General features: G+C 42.5%; 2 protein-coding genes across 3 annotated transcripts in view; one reads left to right on the forward strand and one right to left on the reverse strand.

Moving 5' to 3' along the window:
- LOC136427920 (lysozyme g-like) overlaps positions 1–729 on the reverse strand; it is a 5,507-nt gene extending 4,778 nt beyond the window's left edge. The window contains exons 1-2 of one of the 2 annotated variants that reach the window (XM_066417151.1): positions 592–728; positions 245–324 (exon numbers count right to left, since the gene is read on the reverse strand). In XM_066417151.1, the coding sequence (XP_066273248.1) occupies positions 245–324; positions 592–692 (181 nt within the window). In that variant the 5' untranslated portion in view covers positions 693–728. Of the gene's footprint in view, positions 1–244; positions 325–591 lie in introns of both variants that reach the window. The other variant, XM_066417152.1, reaches the window with a different exon arrangement.
- Positions 730–13,065: 12,336 nt separating this feature from the next.
- LOC136427921 (SKI family transcriptional corepressor 1 homolog-B-like) lies at positions 13,066–22,335 on the forward strand. Its single transcript, XM_066417153.1, has 8 exons — positions 13,066–13,160; positions 13,711–13,964; positions 15,070–15,193; positions 15,891–16,905; positions 18,191–18,265; positions 18,868–18,942; positions 19,331–19,396; positions 21,230–22,335. Exons 1-8 carry the CDS (start codon positions 13,104–13,106, stop codon positions 21,295–21,297), a joined length of 1,734 nt encoding a protein of 577 aa, XP_066273250.1. The 5' UTR covers positions 13,066–13,103; the 3' UTR covers positions 21,298–22,335.
- The last annotated feature ends 3,763 nt before the right edge of the window (positions 22,336–26,098 follow it).

The raw sequence follows: 26,098 nt of genomic DNA on the forward strand, positions 1-26,098 counted from the left end.
GGCGGTTCATACAAACACGCCTCTGTGCTGAGGTGGAACAAATACTAGTACCCAGAATGTATTCGCGGTGGTTTAACGCGGATTTCGTGGTAACGTTAACCTCTTCACCGCAAAGTTAAAACCACCGCGGTTTTTTTTCTCCCTATCGCAAATCAAATTCCCGCCAACTTAAATTCATTTCCACAGTGTAGTACAAATTACAACCTAGCATGTATAAAGTACTTTTCAAGAAAGAGAGACTTACCGATACCCCCGAAATCTCCACCACCACCGCTGCCGCCAGCGCATCGCTTAGACCGTCCCAGCACGCCATCTAGCGATCGTCTGTAGAATAACATTTCTGGGTTACTTTTTCGCAAACCTTGTCAAACATGTTGAAACACGACTTTGGAAAGGCTCATAGCCACTGAACACGAACAATTCAACTATCTAGAATATATGATATCAATGAATTCTAGGATCTTCTAAGTTTTACCATTGGAATGACAAAGAAAAATAAGTGTGTGGTGGCAAGAGATACCACTATAACACATGAAGACTGCTTTACTAATCTCAAACAAACCTTGAGAAAGAAATGCGATTTTAAAGTACCTCCGAACACATTTGATGGCGTCCAGATCCGACCGTGACACCGCACACAACACGTCGGTAACCAACAGCAAACCGACCACAAGTCCGCACAGTGCATTCATGCTGAAATATCCCTGCGAATCTCTGAGGACGAAATGCCGTGAGGTGGAGATGATTTGGGTCATATAGAGGAGTTGACCGGATGTAGGAACACGTCACTGGTGTTCTTGGAACAGCTGACTTACGGAGAAGCCTTGAGTGGGACTCCCCCTGGCGAAGCGCCAAGTCAGCACAGGTCATGACGTGAGAGGTCGCAGCGGTACTTGGCGATAACGCTGGATGTCATCTTTACTCCTAGGCAAATTCTTATTCCTGTGTGTCTTTTCACCTCCAGGAGACTGGATGGTGTTACCACTAAAAAAGTAATGTTTCAAAGAAATTTAAAGACGAAAAAAATTAGCTTAAGACAATGTGTTTTAAGCATGAGATCAGTTCTTTTTTTGCACTGTACCAGTCATCATGATTTTTCTTGCGCTGCTCAAACACGCGTCAGATATCCAACCATGCCTTGCGAAGGATACCGGATGTTGACACGGAAGTTAATCAGACCAGTAGCTGTGATCATGAGGTGTCACCTGTGTCGGTTTGTACTAGGTACACAGTGGTTAGACCCTGAGTCTCTGTGTATGATAATCAATTGTCGTTGCCCTTAAGTCACAATTAGAGTGAAACTCGTTGCCACCAACAGGCCACAAAGTACAATTTCATCCTCATTAGATAGCTTTAATCAGCGCCTACAGTCAGATGTGCAAAGGCAAGTGTGTTAGTTCGTCCATTGTAATATATCCAGCTGCTGTCGTGCCGCGTGCCCGCGAAGCTAGGGTGTTACGCCGAATGCAGTTATACCGGCTATGCCTATGGAGATACAGATATAAAATATGGGCCCCCGAATATCAGATGTAAACGCCGCACTTAAAGATAGAGAGAAAGATGTCGTTTCTATCTCAAACAACTTAAACCTCATATGCCCAAAGTGGCCAAAGGCCCGTTATTAACATTTTCTTTGTATAACTAAGGAGAACCTTCCATGGCCTGGTACCAGAGCACAGAACCCTACATTATACCAACCTCCTTGATTATACATATCGGTATCATCTGAGGTGGCAATATTCTTTTTGATTTTTGAAAAGTAGGGTGTCTGAGGAATATATTTTGATATGACAGCCATGTCCGTTGGTACACCTTGAGTTGAGTCCGCCAGGTCACAATCAGAAACGCATGCAGCGGAAGTGCTCTACTGCGCCACTTAGCGAATATTACAGTTATCGCAGTTTCATCAAGATCCTTTCATCCTGCCTACGTCTGCGAAATCAAAGGTCAACAGCTTGTCACTACTTGGAAAATGTCCTCTTACGTACAATCCGAGCAGATTGGGCGGAGGCACGCGCAACTGGTAGGCTAGGCAGGGTTGGCTAACGGCCTCTACCGCACTGAGAAACTTCAGATCAGAAGCTGGATCGCAGTTTGTTTGTTTGATTAATAAGATCTCCAGTTACTTATGTGACTAGTCTCCTTAATAGTGTCGGGAGAGTGTGTGAGAGTGAGAAATTTGTTATGACGTTTCAGCACATTGGGACACCGTTTTGTGTTTTTTGCAAACTGTTGTATACAAGTAGTCGTCGTGTTTTGCAAATCGTCAAGCAGATATTTGGTAAAGTTCATGAGGTGATCATGATAGGCAAGGTTATCTTTTGAATAAAGATAAAGGAGGCGGTTGGAGAGCGTTACGATGGTTTCCTCCCAATATCTTCTTGGAGAGCAGTGTTTGCCACGATAGACAATCCCTCTTCAGCGTGATAAAGAGAGACCAACAGAATATTTAGAAAAAAGATATACACACACAATATTTCAGCAATCATATGCTTTTCACTGAGGGATGTCCCCGTGGCTCAGCTGGTAGCAGCCACACAGATGAGCTTATGGTTCCAATTCGTTGGTAACTTGGAGACCCCGGTTCAAGTCCTGGAGTCAGGATATTTCGGTTGGGGCTGCATCCGTCTTTCGGTGGGGACGTAACATGAGGCCGGGGTCCCGTGTTCGAGGAGGTGCCTCAAACACGTTAAAGATGGAGGTCTTGCAGTCCCTCCCTGTAAAGATATATCGTTACTAAAACAGCAAGGAAATTTGCTGCACTATGTACAGCTAGTCACTCAGCGTATACAAGCCCTGAACGAACGAACTAACGATGCTGGTCACTAGTCTGTATAACGCAAACTCCAGCTGTCCGGGGATTTCTGTCCCCTCCTCTTGGGCGGCAATGAGGTTTACAGGGCGGCAAGCCGTTACAGGAGCTTGATTGAATTCAGGCTAGCTTGTCACTACCTTGTAACAAACATTCCTAACTGTTTACTGAGATTATCTTCCCTATATCTGCTTCGAGAGCACTATTTGCCAACGCTTCATCTCCCTAAGAACAAATGAACAACAGAAAATAACAAGAGGAAAATGTACTTAATTCTACCAGCTGACTAGATTACACTTCCAACAGCCACTGAAGGCGAGAGATTGTGCAGCACAGGACAAAAGAATAAACTGCCCGAAGAATATAACTAGAAGAAATACACATATTTCTGTTGACTAAATCATGCTTATAGCAACTCTTTGAATTGTCTAATCAGCCTCTGACAGCGAGAGACTGTGTAACACAGACCGATATCTCTGCAGCCTTTCAACACCTTGTGACAGGCGTTCCTAACTCTTTGAACTTTTCCTCTTTCCCCCTTAATTTATGTCTTCCCATGAGATCTGCCGTTATCTCGTCCGTATCGCACGCACTTCGGGGAAATGTCTTAATGCAGCTGAGGCGGTACATCACGGAGACTTAATAAGAGTCGGCCCCGCCCTGCGGTTATCTCGCCATTCCGCCGGCAGAATTGACATTGACTCCATCATGAATACGTTAAGGCTCGTTTGCCGTGCGTCTGAGGGATTCCGCACACGAAACAAATCACGGCGAACCACGAACAGAGCGCCGAGGACGATTTGAAAACCCGCAACCAATTTTCCGCGTAGATCATTCCAGACAGGCGGAAAGAAACGTTGTTTGGAGTAAAACTGGGTCTTAAGAAGCGTAATTCACATTCATATTGATATGCAATTATAACACAGAAATTATATACCATAATGATTTCTGTGCTTCGCACCTCTTGGTTTGAAAATGATTATTCCCGTTTCAGTACACGAAACGATTACTTGCAAAATGTTGTTAACCTATTGGCGTATTTATGTATCTATGTATGTATTTATAAGTCTTTGGTGTAGTCCCTTCAGTTACAATAACTGATTTGCAATGGAGCCATCTACAGAATCACAACAAAACAGGATACGCATGGCATGCATGACGACATGCATTTAACAAAAGTCTGTATATAACTTTTTACTGGCAATTTCTTTTCGTCAGTTCGTAAAAATCTTTTTTTTTGCTGAGGAAATTTTGGATATTTGTAATAGTTTTAGATCAGATATTTTAATACCCCACACCACGTTGGCATAAAATCGACGAAGACATTTCGCGAGATCGCCAAATCCCCTCAACTCTGAAGCATCGCCTGATCCGTCTGCATATCACTTGAAACGTCCCGATGAGAAGGCATGTACTATAAGGCCACACTGATTTGATATATGGATGACATTCTCTGGGTATACCAAATTAAAACTGAAGCGATCGTGCGAAAAAAAGTTGCCTTTACTATGAAATCTAAGTGATCAGGAAGGTTGAACAAATGACTGAACACATAGAGCATGGTATACCATACCAGACAAAAAAATATCTTCCTCTTTGACTTTGGAAGACCTAGCTCATGGGCTCGGGATACATTTTTCATCTTAGTTGTGCTGATGCTCATGGCAAAGGATTACAATAGATCTAGAAAAAGAGGCATTCTACGACATTAGTGTACGTTTTCCGATATTTTTCTGCCGTATTTTCAAATTTTGCAGCGTGATGATAAATCATCTTTTTTTGGAAACGGACGAAATATGATGCGCACGTGGGTGTCATCCATATAATCAAGCCAGTCTGGCCTAACAAGTACACAATGATCAAGTGGTGGTTAGAAGCGTGAAGGACTCAAACCAGCCGACATTTCACCGCGCCGCCCCACGATGTACACGTTGTACCGTCATGGACAATTGAGCGTCAGAGTCAATTGAGCAGAATCTATGTGTTCATCTTCAACCTAGTGATTGCAGTCTCTGCGCTCGCTGGGTTGTTCTTCTAGATTTGTAGAGCAAGGTTATTCCAGTATGGATATTGTTGTCATACATGTATATATCGGAGCGAAGTTAGGCGAAGACCTCCAAGAAGAAACCTAACGTTTTGATATTCTATTTCGTATATTTAATTCCCGTGATAAGCAAAACCACTCTATGGTAAAACAGAAGTCTGGGACAAGCATGTGACCTACAGCCATGAAGGGCTAGAGTTTTCGTAGAAAGAATTCAGTATCAGGATAGGAAATATAGTATATATTCAACGTATTGTCCACCCAACCACTGTAGTCAGAAACACAATAAAGACACCAGGCTAAACATGTCAGTGTGTGAATGAATGATTGATAACATGAAGACTCAATAGAGAATTAATGACCATTTTAATGATATGATGATAATGGCAATAGTGGTTAAATGCAATAGACATCTAGTGGTCCTGTGACGTATCAGTGGTGTCATGGTGTATTGCACTGTGTTATGGTGGTAAATGGAAGTATTTTACATTGTCTACAGTGCGTAATATAGGCTTCACATTTGTTTAAAGTACTAGTATGTTAAATCAAGTGAGGCTTCAATGTAGGGTTATCTGTTGACAGGTGTCTCTCACCGTATCTGTTATTAAACTGTCATTACTATCATCAGAATAATGTATCTATGATTCTCATATTCATTTATTCATCAGTCATTATCTCCTTTTTCTCATCTGTATCTACCTGTTTTTTTCGTACTGTCATAAAATATGATATGATAATTTGGCGTGCGTGCACATTGTTTCAAACAAAAGACATTCCAAGCGAGTGACACTACTATTATATTTTATGATAAGACAGTGAAAAATATACAGGGATCCAGAAGCTCTGTACTCTGTAGATTTCACGACACATTTTATTAGCGCCGCTTAGTACAGATCTATAACTTAACAAAACTACAAAAGCCATATAGATACATACACAGTAGGGGTGGGTACCGGTACATAAAATTCAGGTCCGGTCCAGGTCCAGGTCCAGAGGGTCAGGTCCAGGTCCGGACCTGTACCTCTACCTGATTATGGTAGTGTCGCAGTACATCATATTTTGGAGAGCGAGACACACGTAAAAGTCTCCAAACGTCATGTCTGGAACGATATAATTTCTTAGGTTTGCACTTTGTCTCAAAATTATAACTATACTCTTCTCGCCGTCTGTTTAGTCATTCTTTAAGTGATTCTAGATATGATTCACAGCTAACGTCTTCGAAAACGACTCGTTAAATCTGCTGTTTTGTATTTTCTTAGACCAGTTATGTGGCCGCCTGCTGGTAGCCTGGTACTATGAATTTTCTAATCGGTCCATAGGCCGGTCCACTGATTTTTTACGGACCGGTTTTTTTGGACCGGTCCATTAAGAAATACCGGTTTTGTACCGGTACACGGTACCGGTACCCACCCCTAATACACAGAGCTTACAGTTAGATGTGCAAAAGTTAGGTGTGAAAGGTCGTTCAGTGTAATATGTAAGCAACTGCTGCCGCGCCGCGTATCTGCGAAGCTGATATGTTACGCCGAAGGCCGGTCATACCGGATATAGAGATACAGCTACTAGAAAACCATAACAAAATGCAGATACAGAAGACCATAGCAAAGTGAATTGATTTCATCGCGAAAATAAATACATGTATATTTTACATGGCCACAAACTGACAAAGTGTACAAGGCGTTCCCGTCTACCACGCGCGCGTGTTGCACATGGATTATGCCCTTATTAATAATGAATGTTCAGCATTATTCTTCTCATTTCCGGCTGGGTAGAATGAATTAGTAAGACTCGTGTGCGGCAAACGCCAGATAATTATGCCGGTGTTGCGAGCTGTGGCCAACAGCCAAGTGACAGTTATGATAACTCAACTGTTGCTACAGTTTCATGTAGGAAAGACGTCATACTTATAGCAACATCCTAAAAGTCGAATGTACTGTATATCTATAGCTACAAAATGGGACATGATAATTACATTTTTGTACGTGTAAATAAAGACATATAGTATTGATGAATGATGACAGAGCAAGTAAATGGCTACAATGTAACGTTAGCTGTAGAATGTGAAAAATGTTCACAACCCCACCCCTCCCCAACACACACACACACATTTACATGCAGATCATCATGTATTATTCACAAACCATACTATGGAGTGTTTTTATTTTAAAGTAACTGCTACACCACCATTATCAAACGCTTTGATATATCTTTGCGTTTTGTGGTCTAGTAGACTTTGTCCAATTATTTGCCATGAACACCAACACTCGTCTCTGGAACTGAACTTCATAAACTGGTGTATAGACTACGTTTAACCAGTGCGATCGTTGCAAACTTTAGACAAAGCTAACACTTTAAAAGTACTCCATGTAAAATTCTTCTGATTTTCCTGGTATTTGAGCCACGCACGACTTAAGCTGATTACCTTCGGAGCTTCCGTAGGTACGGTTTTATCCGGTTTAGAGACTACGTTTATAATGACCAGTGCGCTTGTTTCACCTTTATTCGGAGATGACACTTTGAAAGTAATCCGCGTAACTTTCTCTTGATTCTCCAGGTATCTGAGCCGCACCTTAAACTGATTACCCTCCATAGGTACGGTTTTATCCGGTCTGGAGACTACATTTATAATAGCCAGTGTGCTTGTTTCAAACTTTATTCGGAACTGACACCTTAAAAGTAATCCCTGTAAATTTCTCTTGATTCTCCAGGTATCTGAGCCGCACCTTAAGCTGATTACCCTCCATAGGTACGGTTTTATCCGCCTCATCAATCATAGCTCAGCTGATCGGCACGGGGAAGACGTGACCCGAGGTCACAACAAAGACACTTCCGTTCTATTTGTCAGGTTCTATCACGCTATAGATTGCTTTGTCATTTTTTTCTTACACCTATATTCGACTAGGGCGGCGACCTCGCCACGACCACGCTGAGAAAGAGCGCTCAACGAATTTTGTGCATAAAAAAAATAAATTAATCTTTTACGCCTTGTGTGCTTTGTTGTTTTTCTGTCATACCGACATATTTCTTTATATTTTGCGTGATATTCCAATTATGAAGTCAAAGGTTACACAGATCCAATGTAGGTCGCAGCGAGGTCGCAGTGTGATCGCCGTCTAGTGGAATGTGCATGCATTAAGAATAATCAGTATTGATAGCACACACTGCAGCTTTGCCTTTTCATTAGCCCAAGTTCAAACAAATGCATTGATAAGGTGCATTTTGCAAGGTTTGTGTGTTTTGTTTTGTTTCAAACCATACTCAAGGATCATATCGGGTCTAGAAAATAATAGGTCATATAAATCTAATTTCGGTCGTTCAACAGTGGAGTTCGGTCTTAGCTTGTTCGGCAAGAGATTCTATTGGATAGTTTATTGGGTACACGCTGTAACATGTGTGCGCCTGTTAACCTTGTGCAGGGGACGCGTTAGAGCTAGATAAAATGCGATAACCACTAATTATTAACGTCAAGCCGTCAGAGCTTTGACAGGACTATTTTTACATCTGTCCAGCTAATAGATAGAAAGGACCACGACATAACGTTTACTCAGGAAGAATAAGGCTCCCATTTTATTAGACGACGCTCTTGCTGCGACCTCGCTGCGACCTAAATTGGATTTGTGTATCCCTTGACTTCATAATTAGAATATGTAGAAGTATTAGTTAAAAGACGTAAAAAAAATCGTCCTTTATCTATGAAAATTTTTGAGCGATCTGTCAAATTTTAGGTCGCAGCGCAATCGCAGCGATGTCACCTCCCTAGCGGAATGGAGGTGTAATGTACCAATTTCGGGAATATTTTCTTCTTTCACTACGGCGGCGACCCCGCTGCGATCGTTAAGCGCCGAAAATTTGACAGAGCGCTCAACGAATTTCATAGAACGAACGGATAGCTTTGTGTATTTTTTCATTCATATATACTTTTACATTTTGCATGATATTCCAATTATAAAGTCAAGGGTTACACAAATACAAGTTAGGTCGCAGCGAGGGCGCAACGCGATCGCCGTCTAGTTGAATGGGGGGCCTTAAGAAAAAGAGAGTGAACACAGCATCAACATCAGTTTAATGCTATCTATCTCGCAACGTTTGCTGAATTTGTAAAAGATAGACATCCAGCATCTGGTCTACAGACACACAGATCCCATCATGCAAGGAACCCACATGATATCAACTGTCCTCTGACTGTCGACCACTTGTAGAAGAATCCCTGCGACCCGGCGGATTAAAGGCTCGGGGTTCCCGCACCTGTATAAGTCTGGCGGTATCACAGCTCATCTCACGGCTGAGCCCTGCACGATACGCCTTATCAGGGCTGTGTTTGATCTGCTCGGACGGGGAGATGCTCTTACTAAGGCCGTACTGATTTGATCATATGGATGATATCCTATGGGCACCAAAAACTGATGCAAGCGTAAAACTGATCTTCTCACCAATATCATCATAGGCTACACCCGTATAGCACCACCAGGAGCAAAGTAGAGGGTGGGGATGGGGGTTGAGGTTCTTCTATAATTTTTGGAGACTTTTACTTATTCGTATCCGATGTTTTTATTGCAATTAAAGGTATACCTGTGCTCATTTTTCAGCTTCTTTGTACGATTTACAATACGGTAGCAATCATGTCATTCTTAGATGGACGCAAATTGATGCGCGCGGTAGTCATCCAAATATCAAGTCAGTGTGGCCTAACTCAATTTTTGTATGGAATATAATGACCTAACCACGACCTGTGACACCACCACTTTCATAAAGGCGAGGTGCGAGCTCTGTCGGTCTAGTGGTTAGAGGTCCGGAGTTGCTAAAAAGGTAGGCCACCAGGCCTTTTTCTACGGGGAGGAGAGTCAGTCCACCGGAAGGAAGGTTAACGTTTCCCCCTCCGGCTAGCCAAACTCCCCTGGCAAATATTCGCCCTATAGCTAGCATAGTTAGTCTGGTAGAGACTACTCAAAAGGGGCGCTGTCCTGAACTTAAGATTGTTCTACTGTACATTAAAAGGGCTTAGTACATGCGCATTGAACCAAATTGTACTTAGCGTCTGCCTTTCTTCTTGTTAAGACCAGTGTGACTATAACTTTCATCGACATACATTTCCAGAACATGCTACTCTCCTTATAAAATATGATTTATTTCCTCATTTTCCGTTATCAACTTTAGGTTGATATCCTCAAGGACACGGAAGCTAAAAAAAAATATTGCAGTCTTGTATGCTGCCCCCCCCCCCCTAGTATGTGAAATGGTCCGTCCCAAAGGGTTTCGCAGGCGCAGAGGTTTTTATCAGGCGCTAAGCTGTGGCGAGGCGGCCTCACATTCGGGCGGTCTGGCGGCGCTTCCAGAGTAGTGATAGAGACCTTGGTACCTGTAGCGCCTCTGTCAGCTCCTGACGACAGCTGAGGACTAGCGGGCCGCGGACGGGATTTACCGGGGCGAGATATCGGGCTGATATCGCTTTCACCCGGGCTTGTTGGGTGGAGTTTGTAACTACAAGAACTCCTGTTACAACCGCTACAAGTGTCAGACGAACATAACCGCCAGCGGGCCCAACAACCAGCTCTTCTGATCACAACCACCGACCTGGGAAGTTCTCGTTGTCTACGTTTTACCGAGTAAGTACTACTTTGCAGTTTCATAACAATTCTGCTTACGCTTTTTTTTTACACAGGGAATTCGGTAGCATGCGTCGCTGCCCATAAATTATGATGTATTTTTTAATCAAGCCTAGCTTTACCAGGACAAGGACAGACACACAAATTGTTTGCACACATTAGATGTTTTATTTTAGTAAGCATTACTTTACAGTTTCATAACATTTATGCTTCCTCTTTATATGCATAGTGTGCCGTTTTTCTTGTACACATTACTACATCGCTGTACCCGTGAGCTGTGATGCATTTCTAATTAAGTTTCCCTTTACCCCGGCAAGGACAAATAAACAAATTGCTTTGCCTATGTTAAGTCCTTCTGCAACTGTAATTTTTCTCGGCAGCTCCCTGAAGGAAGTTTAACATCTTGTAATGGACGTCTTAGATGTACAACACGCTTCTTCTTTACACTATCGACTTATCTTTAAGACGTCTTGTGACCAGCATAACTAGACGGACGCACGCCTATTGCGATAGTTTAAAGGGAAATTGAAAGAACATCGCCTTCAGTGTAAAGCGGTTGTAGGATTGCAGACCGAGCCCCGGTCTCTATTGATCATAGTGTTGTAATTTCCGGGGATCACCTGTCCCATTCTACTCCGTGCTAATCATGGCCCACTCGCGGCTTTGTTGTGCGAGGCGCACAAAACAGGCAGCATGTGGCAACGATTCATTTTTCATGAGAACAATAATCGTCAGGCATGATTATCGCCCATTGATGTTTCCCAGGGATCATAAAGAATTAATCAACAGTTGTTATCGTCCAAATGTGACCGTTCTTTTTAACAGTACGCAGCGGTTCGAAAGTAGAACTGTCTTGTTTTTACAGGCTTACTTCTTTCCTCGACATACAAGTGTTGGACTAGTGCAGGTAGACTTATGCAGTTATGCACACTGTTTCCTCATACGATCTTCGTCATGAACTGTGTACATTTAGATTGGCCAAATCCATTTACTCACCTGTACAGCTCTACGGTTTGTTCTTTGACAGCTAGAACTGGAACACGTATATTTTTCTATACAGCGTTGCTTTAAAGAAAACCTTTGTCAAGGATTGCATTGACTTCAAACAAGCTTGTAGATACGGATAGTAAGTTCTGCATTTGTCTGTATTAACTGACACCAGTCTTCTTTCAATACTTAGTATCTATTACACGTAGATCTTCCTACGGTGTGGCTTCAACGGACCTTTTGGCACGAATTGTATAGATGTCTCAGATTAGGTCACTCTCTTTTCACTGACTGTTAGGTTGAAAGAAAACACATTGTGCCTTCGTGTTGTTTTATTTTCAAATCAATTTTTTTGTATAGAGTTTCATTTAAGGTCACTAGTCTCTTCTGAGTGTCTGTGACGTTGAAAAAAACAAACAATACTTGGCCTTGCCTTAACACGTAGCTTTATTACCGCGCGTGTGTGTGTGTGTGTTTGTGTGCGTGCGTGCGTGTGTGTGCGTGTGTGTGTGTGTGTTTGTGTGCGTGCGTGCGTGTGTGTGTGTGTGTGTGTGTGTGTGTGTGTGTGTGACTGTGTGTGTGTGTGTGTGTGTGTGTGTGTGTGTGTGTGTGACTGTGTGTGTGTGTGTGTTTGCAGTCAATATAACTCAAGAATCTCTGGGTGGATTACGATGATATTTGGTATGTAGGTAGGTCTTGTTTGCAAAACATTCAAATGGAATTTTTGTTTTCTACGAGCTCGGGAGTTAATATAAAACTTTCCCATTCCTTGCCATGCTGCAGTTGAGGGACCATAAATGGAAAGCGACTGTCACAGTCCTCTGGTCGGGGACACGGCTCCCCCTCCCACGTCCTCGGACCCGCCACCGGACCTGCCCGGATCAGCCGTCGGGCCGGCCCTCTCCTGCGTCCCGAGGATGACCGAGACGCTCCCGGAGCCTGAAACAAGCCCCATGAAGGCCACGCTTCCAAACAGTAACCAGGTTAGTCTTGTTATTCTTTTTGTTAGCAGAAAAATGAAGCCTGTTATGGAAAGATTTTTATTTTTCAAAACGATCGTTGCCCTATATTACTCTATTCTCCCAACCGTGGTAGTAAAAAAAATCATACAGAAAAACATGCAGTTCGGGGAAATCAAAACTTACCTAGAGTCATTTACACATTGTCATGCTGTGTTCTCTAATATCAAACACAGCATATATCATTCATGCCTAATTAAACTTTGGTGGAGTACTTTCTCTATTTTTCATTAAAATATACACCACTACATTCATAGTTATTGTACGCCTTTTCTCTTTAAACTTTCGCTCGATCAATTAGCATATTGTACACTCCAGGTACCATTCTACAAAAAAAAAATCTTAAACGTTAGAAATTCCACGAATAATTGAAAAAGTGCATTCTCATTCCACACTAAATGATTTTTTCCCTTTCTTATTTGGTATGTGAATAAGTCTCATCGATTGTTGTTGTTACGTAGCAAAAAATGACATAAATGGTAAGTCGTATAACTATTTTCTGCAATAAAGTTGATTTTGAAATGTGTGTATGTGCGGACCGTGGTTTTGTGTGTATTTTACATGTGTCATGTAAAAACCATATAACATGTCTGTAGGTTCGCTCCGTCGCCCTGTGCGGGGTTCCGATCATCTCGCTCATGATGGAGGGGAAAGAACGTCTGTGTCTGGCGCAGATCTCAAACACTTTACTCAAGGTAGAGACAACACAGATACCTCTCTCTCTCTCTCTGTCTCTCTCTCTGTCTCTCTCTCTCTCTCTCTCTCTCTCTCTCTCTCTCTCTCTGTCTCTGTCTCTGTCTCTGTCTCTGTCTCTCTCTCTCTCTCTCTCTCTCTCTCTCTCTCTCTCTCTCTCTCTCTCTCTCTCTCTCTCTCCCTCTCTCTCTCTCTATTGTTTGTGAAATATTTGAAATATATCATTGTGTGGCCGGTGAAATTATCAGCACCACAACGTTTGCTAATTATGTTGTATGCTGGGCTTCCTGAATTTGTTGTATGTAACATACTTGATATATCATTATTTACAAGTAGCAATGCTTTGTTTTTGTCCGAACTTCAAAGAAAGCTTACGGTGACGAAAATATATAGACATTGCAAGTTTATGATTCCAATCATCTCCCGTTCTGCTTCGCCCTGCAGAGTTTTATTGACCAGATTTTGTCATGACGTTATGGTAGAAAAATATAAAGACTATACTATAGATATAATCATACTGCATTGCAATTCCTATTCTGTTTCGCCCTTCAGAGTTTCAGTTATAACGAGATCCACAACCGCCGCGTGGCGCTGGGCATCACCTGTGTGCAGTGCACCCCGGTCCAGCTCGAGCTGCTGCGGCGGGCCGGCGCCATGCCCATCTCTTCCCGCCGCTGTGGCATGATCACCAAGCGGGAGGCCGAGCGACTCTGCAAGTCCTTCTTCGGCGACACCACGCCGCCCAAGCTGCCCGAGAACTTCGCCTTCGAAGTCGCGCACGAATGTTCATGGGGCTGCCGTGGCAGGTGACTTTTTCTCTACCTTTAGAGAGTGATGCATTTTTTTTCTGTCAGCTGCAGCTGTCTTTCTGTGCATCTGTTAGTCTGTCGGTCTGCTCACCTGTCTTTCTGTTTGTTTATCTGTCTGTCTCTCTCTCTGTCTGTGTTTCTGTAGTGATTTCCCAACACCTCAGTGCTACCATGTTTGTAGTTGGGACTAGAACGATCGTATAGCAGGATGGGCTTAGGGATGAAGTCTGCCATCTCTGATCGCCTTGCTTTATATTGTGTTGTAGTGAGCGATAGTCAATGGAGGAAGAACTTAGCAGACTAGAGTAATACACAAGATCTATGTCAACTCAAGGTTCCTAGTCAAGAGTTTTCGCTACAGGATCACGAAGCATACAGCGGGTGGCGATGGGCATACGTTTTGAGGCCGCTGTATGGGCGGACCGCGCTGTTAAGTCTCTGTTTGTTGATACAGTCCATGTGATAAAATCGTTGTCTATTTTCACTGCTGAAGGTACATGCGCGATAACAGAAGACGTTCATTACACAGCAGTGTTTATTTGCTAAGGTTTAAGATGTGGATAAAGAAACCGTTCACGGATGGGTCGTGGTTGAAGAAGTCCTTCTTACTTTCTTTCTGAATGGTTGTAGACGTTTAGTTGGTCGTATTGCTATCAGCTTGAGAATTAAAGGTTGTTTATTTACAAGTTTATACCAGAAGGCTGATTGCAAGTACATGGTAGAAGCACAGGAGAATACATTTGACAAGGGAGTGTAGTTGACGTTGTTGTTGCAATAGACGACTCAAAATACGGTGTCGGCTACATTTTGTATATCAAGACAAGTTAGGTTTGACTACATTTTTGGAAGCAGAGGAAGACAAAAAGCCCAAATTTTTGTCATTATTTGTTGGTACTGTGATTTAGGAAAGTGACTTTCTGTTCGTTCCTTAATGTGAAAAAGTTAGGGTAGGTTATGGTGTCTCTTTTGAACATCGCGTGGTTAAATGGACAATTTGAAAGATCGGCTCATAATGATACCCTCAAAGCATCAAACGTACAAACATGTCACCGATGTGAAGGCGTTTCATTGCTGATCATGATATTTTTACTTTTCTCTCCAGATTCTACCCGTCCCGTTACAATAGTTCCCGAGCCAAGTGTGTGAAGTGTATCTTCTGTAACATCTTCTTCTCGCCCAACAAGTTCATCTTCCACTGTCACCGCATGCCCGACTCCAAGTACAAGGTCGGGGAAGAAGTAAATACTCACTATTTAACATCTAGTCTCGGGAAAACAAAACAAAACAAAACAAAACAAAACAAAACAAAACAAAACAAATTTCCTTTCCTAGACCCCTTGCTCCTCTCCGTAAGACCCCCATTTCACTTAACAGTGACCTCGATGCGACCTGCATTAGATTTGTGTAACCCTTGATTTCAAACTAGTAATTGGAATATCATGCAAAATGCAAAGGTATGACTAAAAAGACAACAAAATACACGAAGCGTAAAGAGATTTTTTTTATCTACGAAACTCGTTGAGCGTTCTGTCAAATCATTCTGTCGCAGCGAGTTCGCCACACTAGTGGAATGGGTCTATAAGTTTCCTCCATGTTGTATTGTCCCGCGCCCTACCTTTTGCTGATTCGAATTTATAAACTTCATTCCCGTGTCTTTTACAATTTGGTTTTCGGCATGGACGTACGAACTTGCAACATTTTGATAAGTTAAAGCTGCACGTTCATGTTACATCTGTGCTTTCAAAAAATTATTTCTTTGTCAATATGGCCTTGAACACCAAAACATGTAGGCACTGTTTTCTCTTTTCTCAGGGATCTGTCGTATCATCATGTCCATTTTGTCGTGTGATGGAAACTGTGTCTAAATTAACTATATACAAAAAAAGTATTGGGATCAAAATATGTTTCTTGTTGCCATTGCAGCATCCGGACGCAGCAAACTTTAACGCGTGGCGGCGCCACCTGAAGCTGGCTGCGGAGAAGCCGCCTGACGACCTGCTGTACGCCTGGGAGGACGTCAAAGCCATGTTCAACGGCGGCAACAGAAAACGCGCCCTCAGTAACGCGTGCAGCTCAGCCTCGCAGTCTCAGACCAAGAAACAAAAGTTTCAGCAGGAACAGAAGATGTCTTTAGAAACGAGCATGCCGACATTCCCTCTCGACCCGTCCTTCCCCATCCCTACCTTTGGCGGCAAGACGTTCCTCTCTCCCCCGTACTTCCTCCGACCGCAGTGCCTACCGCACATCCCCATATGTCCCTCCGCTGTATCTAGTGTTCACGACAAAGGCTCCTCCACCCAGAGCAAGAGCGTGCACCCTTTTGTGCTGGACAACTTTTTCCACTACAACTTTCCCCCGTTCAGCCTTCCAGCACTTACCAATGACCGGAATCAGACATTTCGTAGCGAAGGTCCTGAAAGTCCCGCTGCAACCACCCAGCCCTCTGGCGCAGACTTTTACCTACCGAAGATCGGGATGGCCAACACTATCACGTCGCTACGGAGTCCCATCGTAGGGTACATGTCAGCCTTCCGCCCCGTCATGAGAGGCCCGTCCGGACGGAATAGGGGAGCCAGCATGGTACTACCAGGGACTGACGCAGACTTCTTGACAATGACGTCGTCCGAGGATGGTGAAGAAGAGAGCGCCCATGGCGGCACCGAGGTCCGAGTCCCAGCGACCTCGGATGACGCGGATATCAGAGAGGTCCCCAAAGAGCGAACACACTTAGAAGAATCACATACAGAACACGACCGTGAAAGTAGCAGACACTGGATCGGGTTGCACAGCGTTGGTGCTCCGGGAAGTAGTGAGACTTTTCCGAACATTGTAGCAGGTCAGCAGCCGCAGGTCACCCCGGCAGCTGAGCGGTTTGGCGGTGTGACATCTACGGAAGAGGAGGACGGTCCAGGGCCATTAGCGTCTTCATCCGTGTCTGGTGAGTAAACACATGCACACATCACAGGTTTTAATTTGATTTACTTCCTAAAAAATATCTGCATGCCATGCTTGATATGATACGTGGAATATGTTTGAAACTTGTCAATCACGACGTTCTCCCTTCTGACACACTGACTCTATATTATAGACAGAAATTTGGGCTTGTGTCTGTATTGCTGTAGTGTTAAGCCCTGATCGAGTAGTTCTATTTCGGACCGAAGTTAGTAGAAGGAGATGTACATTTCCTGTGTTAAACATGTTGAAGTATCTATTCAAATTTACGAAGCTCAAATAGAAATCAAATAGACAGATTTCTATGTAAAGATTTAACAAAACATCAACTTACCAACAAGGTGGCTGCGCACGTTTCATCAAAGATTTCACGGGACTCAAGGTTGAGTTTTGAGATGATCCCGAAGTCGTCCATGAAATCCTTGCAGATTGTATAACCTTCCAAGTTCCAACACCACGTTCATGATCTGTAATTGTACCGTCATCTGTTTAATCAAAACGACATGGACATTTATTACCTCAAGATGGAAAGTCTTACGCACTGGCCAAGTGTCACGGGAACTTTCAAGTCGGATTACCTCCGGAATCTGTGTCATCTGAGCCAGTCTTACTTCTCACAGCTGCCCCGCAGTTTTACCGCTTCAATTTGTCCAGAAGGGTTGATTACAAGGGATGAAACGAGAAAGTTTAGTATTAGCCATCATCCGAGGATTACAGCTCTGATCCCGGCCATCTGTTCAAGCTTATTTGTAGATCATCACTGGTGGAGAAATTAGTTTTCTGGCCGACTGTTGGCTTGCTATATACTGTCACACAATACACACCGGGAACAATGTTTTAGACTTTCAACTTTTGAACTCAGCACACTTATCGAGAAGAGTGAGGGTGACAATGTGTGTTTTGCTGAAAATAAGAAGTAGCGAGCTAGTTGAAGTAGTATTAAATCTTCACCTCAATGCAAATACGATATTCACTATTTGAAAATATGCTATGATTCATACAGTACTGTTGTGATTCGCAGGTTCGGAAATCTACAGTCCAAATAACGTAGATATTTGAGTCTAAGTAGACAGCAAGTAGACAGTATAATCATTATACTGTCTACTTATACTCAACTATATACGTTATTTGGACACAAGTTTTGCCTCTTTTTCGGAAAACATTCCATTGCCAAACAGGAGTGTGGGCAAAAGCCATGAACCTCGAAATATCGAGATGTGTACATTTTAATCCATGGGAAAAAGAAATAAGAAGTATTTTTCCAAATGCAGACGATATCGCCGAAGAAATAATCCGACTCATCATCGAGAGAAGACAGATAGAGAAGGAATGCCAGATATTAAAAGGTATGACCAAAACATACAATACACAACACAAACGTTGTATTGTGTATTGTAAGACCTATGCAGCACACAATAGAAAAGTTACTCAACCGGATGAGTTTTGAAAAAGGTCAGACGTTTCAGACAGCATCAACTGTCTTTTGTCAGTGATTTAGTCTTATCCAGTTGCTTGAGTAAATTTTGTATTGTGTATCTAATTACCAGGATGTCTAACCAATGCAATGTCTTCTGATATTGTATCGACGGGTCTTCTACTGTCTACATCTCATTGAATAGTGAGTTACAATGTTTTGTATGTTCTTAAGGTGTGTATTTTTCGTTTGTGAAATGAGATAACATCAATATGGTAATTATCATTATGTGGTTTTCTATTTCATAGATGTGGCAAATATTGATATCATGATAATCATTGCAGAATTGCCGTGAACCAGACGGTAATTAAAGATTGATTTCGGGCCTCCTAGCGGTTGACTTTGGTGGATTTTTTGTATCTTTGGTCATGGACGTGATGTGGTCTTGTTACTTATAAATAAATAAATGATAACGAATCTTAGTTGAAAAAGGTGTGGAGACTGTAGTAACAGAATGAACTGGTTGTTTTGCAGATGCCATCCATGGCCAGATGCAGCGGGAGCTAGCCTACAGAGAAGACATGGCGAGGCAAGTACAGCTGGTCAGAGGTGAGATAAAACTTATGTTGTATTCACAGATACAATGTTTAAACAGAAATATGAATTCTAAAAAGAATACTGCAACGGTGCACAAAATAGCAAGGTTTCGTCGGCATCTCAAAAACTACGAGCATGCCGAAATTCTGACAAATTCATCAAAAGTATCTTGAGTTATAGCTGCAAAAACTCAAACACGGGCTAAAACAGTACCCCTGTCAGAGGTCACTAACCTCCTTCCCGGGGGTAATTATGTAATGTCTGTCAGCCGTAAACATGATCGAGGTTCTGTTGTTGACATTAGCTATGCAATTTTGCACTTATTGAGAAGTACTTATCCAGTAGTCTACAGCAGATATTGAGTGAATCCGACATGACGTGTCTTTCTCCCCTCCCACAGACTCCCTGCGGAGTGAGATAGACCAGGAGAAGTCGGCGAGGATGACGGCACAACAGAAGCTCAAAGGTAGCTCACTGCGCAGAAGTCTGCTAATCTCCAAGCAGATTTACTGGTGACATAGACAGTATCCAAAGGGCAAAAGCAGGTCAACTGGACACCATTTTTGAAAAGAAATAATGCTCCTCAGTTTTATATTGTTAATGTAATTCTTGCATCACTTTGGCCAGTACCTTAGAAAATATAATCTCTACCGAACCTATTTTTCAGGCCCGAAATTGGAAACAGCATTAATTTTCCTAGGCATACACAGATGTAATTGCGATATCAACTGCCTACTAAAGACTCTAAATCAAGAGTTTGGATATATTTTGATTTTGTTAATTGACATTCAACTAGCGGCAAAGATAACGTCTCTGTGTGAATTACCGTCGTGGTTGGCGCGTATGCACATAGCCCTGCATAGCAAATTTCCAAGTAGACGTTTGGAGGGAAAATTTCTACAGTTTGGGGGCTTTCAAGATTTTAAACAGGCGTCAGGAAACTCTAAGGAATTACTAGACACGCGGAAAATTTCAGTATATTCGCAGTAAATTCTGATATCATTACAGTCTATGTACATTTTTCCCAATCGTTCGAACAACAATATCTGGCAAGTTGCCGATCAAGTGTAAACCATCGGGTCCCCACACGCTTTCTTGAATAATCCGTTGTCACGGTACGTGCTAGCTTCAGGCAGAGTGTTTTAGGCACGAGTCATGTCCAGGGCCCAGTAGACATAGCCGCCCGTCACCTTACCCTGATTTATGTCCCCAACTCTAATGTACGTGTACCGGTGACCTGGGGTAGCTCGTTAGAAACAATAGTTTTGTCGACGGGAAAACACTCTCCTGTTAATGGAATTTTCACGAGACTGGCAGTCCTCCGAGTCAGGGAGGTTAACACGGCCACTTGATCTGTGGAGCGTTGAGACCGAGCCAATTTTAGGCAAACTGGTGACACGCATTAGCTTTTAGATTGTGTGCACTAAGAGCTGAAGCGACGGGGATTTACCCGTGCGAAGGGTTGGAGCATTTTCACCCTTTAACGTGCCAACTGTTCGGCACTTGAAACCGGGCGAGCACTTCGAGAGTCAGTGAACGGAGCCGGTGTGTAATGATTCACCGGTGTCAGGCTGTTAATCCGTCTCGAGTAACCGGCTCCATTTCCGAAAACACACTCAAACAGGAAGTAAAGTCATGCTAATTCTCTGCTAGTATGTCACAGTATGTACATTACTTGTTTTATTTCATTTGTAACGCAGTGCCCTACTGCAAAGCAGTGTGAATCACTGGATTCATTAGCTGGGCAACCATGGATAAAGATGACAGAAAATAAATAAACAAACTTGTAAGACGGCGATCGCTGAGCGTCCGTTCAGAGACCTAAATTGTTTGACACTTGATTTTATCATTGGAATATGGTGCACGATGTAAAAGTATAACTTAAATGACAACAAAACATACTAGACGTAAACGATTCGTTCTTTACCTATGAGTTTCGTTGAGAGATCTGTTGGTCACTCGGTCGCTGCGGTTGAAATGGGCTGTAATGAGCGTTAATACAGTGCACGTTACGGAGTGGAATTGTTTTCTAATAGTTTGTTTCCACCGACAGATTCCCTGCTAATCAACCAAAATTACAAATTTCGTGGTAGGACAAAACAAAATAAACATGTCCACACAAACATAGCCACGTTTTTGACAAAACAACAATACTAAAACTAAATCTATATCTTAGACTATAGCTACGTGCACTCATGAGTTATTTCCCTAGGCACAACTGATGCAAGACTATACGTGTACCATTGCGCTATCATTTGCTCTTAGCAAAGCTGACATTGTACCTGTTTGCTTGTTTCAGAGGCCCACGACGCGCTGCACAATTTCTCCTGTGAGATGTTGGTGACCCGAACTCGCGAAGACAACTAGGAACATCAACCACGATTGCTGTTCGGCCGAAGGCAAAATAAGCACCAATCGTTTTTGCGGCTTTCCTGTGAAATGGACTTTAAGAAGTGATACAAATGTTGTTATTGAGTGTTTGAGAGTTTTGAATATCATGCCTGTGATTCTTGTGTTAACACCATGGGTTTATGTGTTGATGACTACTCAAGATTAAAATCTTCTGGTAACGTAGTTCTAACATTAAATGAAGGGATGTAAGTTCCATCAAAATGCCTGCATATTTGGTTGTCTTTATCATTTGCTGTAAAACAACAAGTAGTATGCGAAGTGTGGTGTTAACCACTTTCTTAACGTCTACGTCTTTGTTACGTCGATCTTGAGTAATGTCCTTGGCTGGTAAGTGTGTTTTCTGGCACGCACAGTTTTATGTTAACAAAGTCACCGTTGCTGCTACCATGATCTTCTCTATAAAAGTCTGTGCGATGATAATGTTATTACCACTTTGCCGGTGTCATCTCGATCAATTTTGTGACTTTTAAGTTGAAGAGATTATCTGGTCGGTCGCGTCGCCCCGGCTGCCCGGCCATATGGAACCTTTTAAGCTGTCACCTCACAGCCACTTTCCCCGGACCTTTGACCTTACTGTGTCGTAATGTCCTGCAATGGACAGCAATAATTTAATCTGGCGTATGGTGACTGTCCTATATCAAAAAGATTCATTAAAATGCCGTCAGTGCGTCAATGTAAATGTAATTGCTGGACTGATAACTACGTTAGAAGAACATTTATTAGAGATCCACGTCCTTTCGTGAGCTAATGTCTTGGACGTTGCTTTTTATCTTCTTTTAGTCTTTTCCGAAAAATTCTTGGAAGTTCATCGATTTTACGATGGAGCACCCAGAACTATAGGTGATGTTTCATACTTGTGTCGTATAATTGTCACCAAATTCTATTGCTAATATGATGAATCAAGCCTGGACTTCAGATTTGATGTCTTCATTTTACAATGCTGCTCCACCTTATGTGTGTGAAGATGATAAAGGAATAAAACAATATCTGTTATGTCTGGCTAATCGTGCCGTTTGTTTTGAATTTAATACGTGTCTGCAGAAGGCAATTTTGCGTATAAATTTACGGCCATCTATGAGATTTTGGCGTGTGCTTTCCGAGAGTTTGTGGGCCTCATCACCACAAAATCATCGCCCAAAACCACAGAATCTGCGCATCTCGCCCTGATGCAGAATGCTTTACGACCGGAGCCGGGACGACTTGCGGGAGAACCTCTCTAGATTGATGTCGGCCATCAAGGAAGCAAAAAACCATGAAAATCAAATTTTGCACTTGCGCTGGATAAGTACTTCTCGCGACTGTATTAACCCGCTGGTGATGGTCAGGGTCAACAGGCCGATTGCTTTCGAGATCACGAGGTGTGACCGTTTCTCTCGCGGCAATACAAGCGGCTTATACATGACAAATAGACATCCGCGGGATATCCTATTAATAAACCCGCGGATGGTGGAGCTCATAACGAAGACGTATTCATCGCTGAGGTAACGAGCACGGTGAAGGTGCGGGCTGACATCCATGTTAGTCTGCCGCCACACTGGTGTGATTGCCAGGGGTCAATTCAATTACCTTATGTTAGAGCAGGCTCGATGGAGGCGTCCTATTACTGTCGTTTCATTGTCCTTGAAGATGCTCAATGCATAGAAACATCTGTATAAAGGTCCGGATGCACTTTGATGGAGTCGCTGGCATTTCATCAGATACAGAATGTCTCTATAAGACTCAAAGTTTCTCTTTTACTGCTAGAAATGGCACAGTAAACTGCAGCAGTTAATTTAACCGATGGTCATGTAGCTGACGATTATGTTTTTAATGTTGTATCAATGAACTGCAATTTTCCACATTGGATGCTTTGTTCTCTAAAGAATGTTCTAATATAACTATTATTGCATGGACTATGTATGTGGGGGAGTTTCTTTGCGTTTGCAGGTCTTCTGTTTTTTTCTCTTTGACTGCTACACAATCATGCAATTAATTTTTAAAAAGATCGATTTAAAGAAGGGTTCATGCCTTTCGATGTAGATGTAGTTGTCACTTGTGATTATGCAAATTACTATCACCAGGACAACAAGTATGGCGATCCCTTACCCACACATAGTATCTAACTTATTCCATCGAATTTTTCATCTTTCATATGCTTTGATTCTTTCGTATATGCAGCAATCTGATGAAGTTGACATCTTATAAAGAGGACTTGAAAGTAATGTTACTACGAGTTCGTCTGTATTGCTTTGTTTGACAAAGATAATTGAACCCCCTAGAAACTCCAGGTGTGGTTGTCTTGGTGGTATTACCAACCAATTTCCCTTCACCAGGATAGCAGATGAGGAAGAGTCGTTCTGATGTGTTTGATCAGTTAAAGCCCCAATGACCCGTGTCTCCTCGATACCGTGGCCACTCCTGCTCTGCATAAGGCCATTTTGAGTCGATTATATGGACGACATCCTCTGGGAATCCCAAAACTGTTTCATGTGAACGAATATAAAAAAAAGTCCATAAAAAAAGAAGAAGCCTTCATGAAATCTACGTGCAACTTGTCAGAAAGGTTGAATAACATACAGAATATGTGTACTTAATGATATATCATTCATATTTGTTTTTTCACATTTTCTTCTTTGACTTAGCATCCGTTTTCTTTGGACCAATTTTTGTCAATTTATAGCATACATTTGCTCATCCCGATTTACAGTATGGTCGATTTTTTTTAAACGGACGAAAACTGATGCGCGCGCGGAAGTCATCCATATCATCGAATCAACATGGCCTAAGCTAAATTACATCGCATCCTCCCCTATATCTAATTTTCCGTGGTCAACTAATAAAGAAATTACAAAACAGACAAGCTAATCAATACAAAAATCGTAGGAGGTTCTTAATCTGATTAGATTCTTTAATATACATGTAATATGCTGTCTATAGCTAACAATTCTTTGTTACATTTTACGTCTCTAACGCTCTATTGATAGCTTATTTTCTTGTAGTTTACATTTGATTTACAGTCAAACCAACCACTGGGCGGCGACTTCCATGTATACATGAGTTACCTACCCGAGGTAAGGTTGCGAAGGTTCTTCCGTCTTATTGACTCAATTTGATTTCATACATGATATGGATAAACTACAGCGGTAATATCGCCGTGTAATGGAGTGGAACTATGATGGGAATTATTCTCTCCGCGGTGTAAAATATGAGGATTATGATGGCTGAGACACGATGATGGATCTCTTAGTGCGTGCTCAGGTCAATTCAATTGGCTCCACGTATCACTGAGGCATAAACTTCCTAAACAATGCAGAACGGTTGGTTAGCAGGAGTCCTGTCATAAAAACGAGTATATTTGACAAAGACGTCGCGTAACGGTTTGGGTCTATTTGATCCAGAACCGAGAGATCTTTGGTTCAAATCACCTGACATGCCACTGATGTTGTGCCCTTATGAAAGGCACTTCACACGACTTTCTTCACTCCACTCAGGTGTAAAAATGGGTACCTGACTTTACTTTGGTAGGGGAGGTATAAGTTTGTGGAAGAAGACGGTTGGGCTCTGCCTTCCGGTATCCTGCCCTAGACACAGTGGATAACAGCCCAGTGCCCCTCCGACCTCATAAAGGCTGTGGGACTACCCAACCCTTTTTTTCACCGCCTTTACGTCCCCAGCCGAAGTCAGGCACCCATTTTAACACCTGGAAGGAGTGAAGAGAGTCATATAAAACGCCTTTCCTAATGGCACACCATCTGTGCCATATTGGAAGATTTGAACTCAGGTTCTGGGCCAAACATCCTGACCCCTTTACGCCAACATGACGCCACTAAGTAGTGTGTGGTCGTCCAATACTGCGTTTTCCCTGGATAGATGATTATGATTGAAAACCAATCTTCAGATCTTTGCAGATATAAAGCACGAAATACCAAGTACGATGCGTATTTACGATAGTACAAGGATTATACAAATTTACGTATATTTCACCATAGTTACATTACGTTATTCAACATCACATTTATTGCTCCAGTCGAATGAAACATTTTGAAATACTGAATAACACGTCTGACTGGGATTTGTCTTACACCAATATAAATGTATATCAAGAATTGATCGCCGAGGAGAATAGATAAAGGAAGGTATATTAACCTTCTCCCTGCTGTATAACTCTGTAACCAATAGACAAATGGGGGCCAAACGGCTACTTCAGTGTGCTAAAGGTTAAGCCTTTCAATTCAAGCTGTTCAATCATGCACTGTATGTGTTGTATGATACATTTGATTTCAACTGATGCAAGTGGGTGTCTTGTATTGTCATTACTGCAGCATGAACGAAGACATGGGAGGCGACACACAGCGGATTCTTACAGTACAGCAGCCTTCGTATTCAGTATAACTTGTGACCATTTGGATGAGAATCGTTAACAATGATACAAAAACAAGGAAGGCCAAAACTGGGCGTCAGTTAAATTGATCCCTCTGCATGCTTATTACTTGAAAACACACACACACACACACACACACACACACACACACACACACACACACACACACACACACACACACACACACACACACACACACACACAAAAACCCACCCACAATCAAATCATCTGGCTTAAGCCCCGGTTACATACAGTCGAACATGGCTTCCGACAATTTATATAGCCAATCAAGGTTGGCGGTAGGTCGGGAGGAGTCTGACCAGTTTTACACATTTGACTCCCAAATACACCCTGACCACTACTTACTTACTCCCAGCCACCAGCCAACCACCAGCC

The sequence above is a fragment of the Branchiostoma lanceolatum genome, chromosome 2 (assembly GCF_035083965.1).
Source record: "Branchiostoma lanceolatum isolate klBraLanc5 chromosome 2, klBraLanc5.hap2, whole genome shotgun sequence".
NCBI lineage: Eukaryota > Metazoa > Chordata > Leptocardii > Amphioxiformes > Branchiostomatidae > Branchiostoma > Branchiostoma lanceolatum.

What these genes read in the sequence shown, in the direction of transcription:
- LOC136427921 (XM_066417153.1), top strand. Translation starts at nt 13,104, where the DNA reads ATGATGGAGGGGAAAGAACGTCTGTGTCTGGCGCAGATCTCAAACACT. An exon ending in TCATGGGGCTGCCGTGGCAG is followed by an intron (nt 13,965 to 15,069) that starts GTGACTTTTTCT and finishes TTTTCTCTCCAG; the next exon opens with ATTCTACCCGTCCCGTTACA. An exon ending in GCAAGTACAGCTGGTCAGAG is followed by an intron (nt 18,943 to 19,330) that starts GTGAGATAAAAC and finishes CCCCTCCCACAG; the next exon opens with ACTCCCTGCGGAGTGAGATA.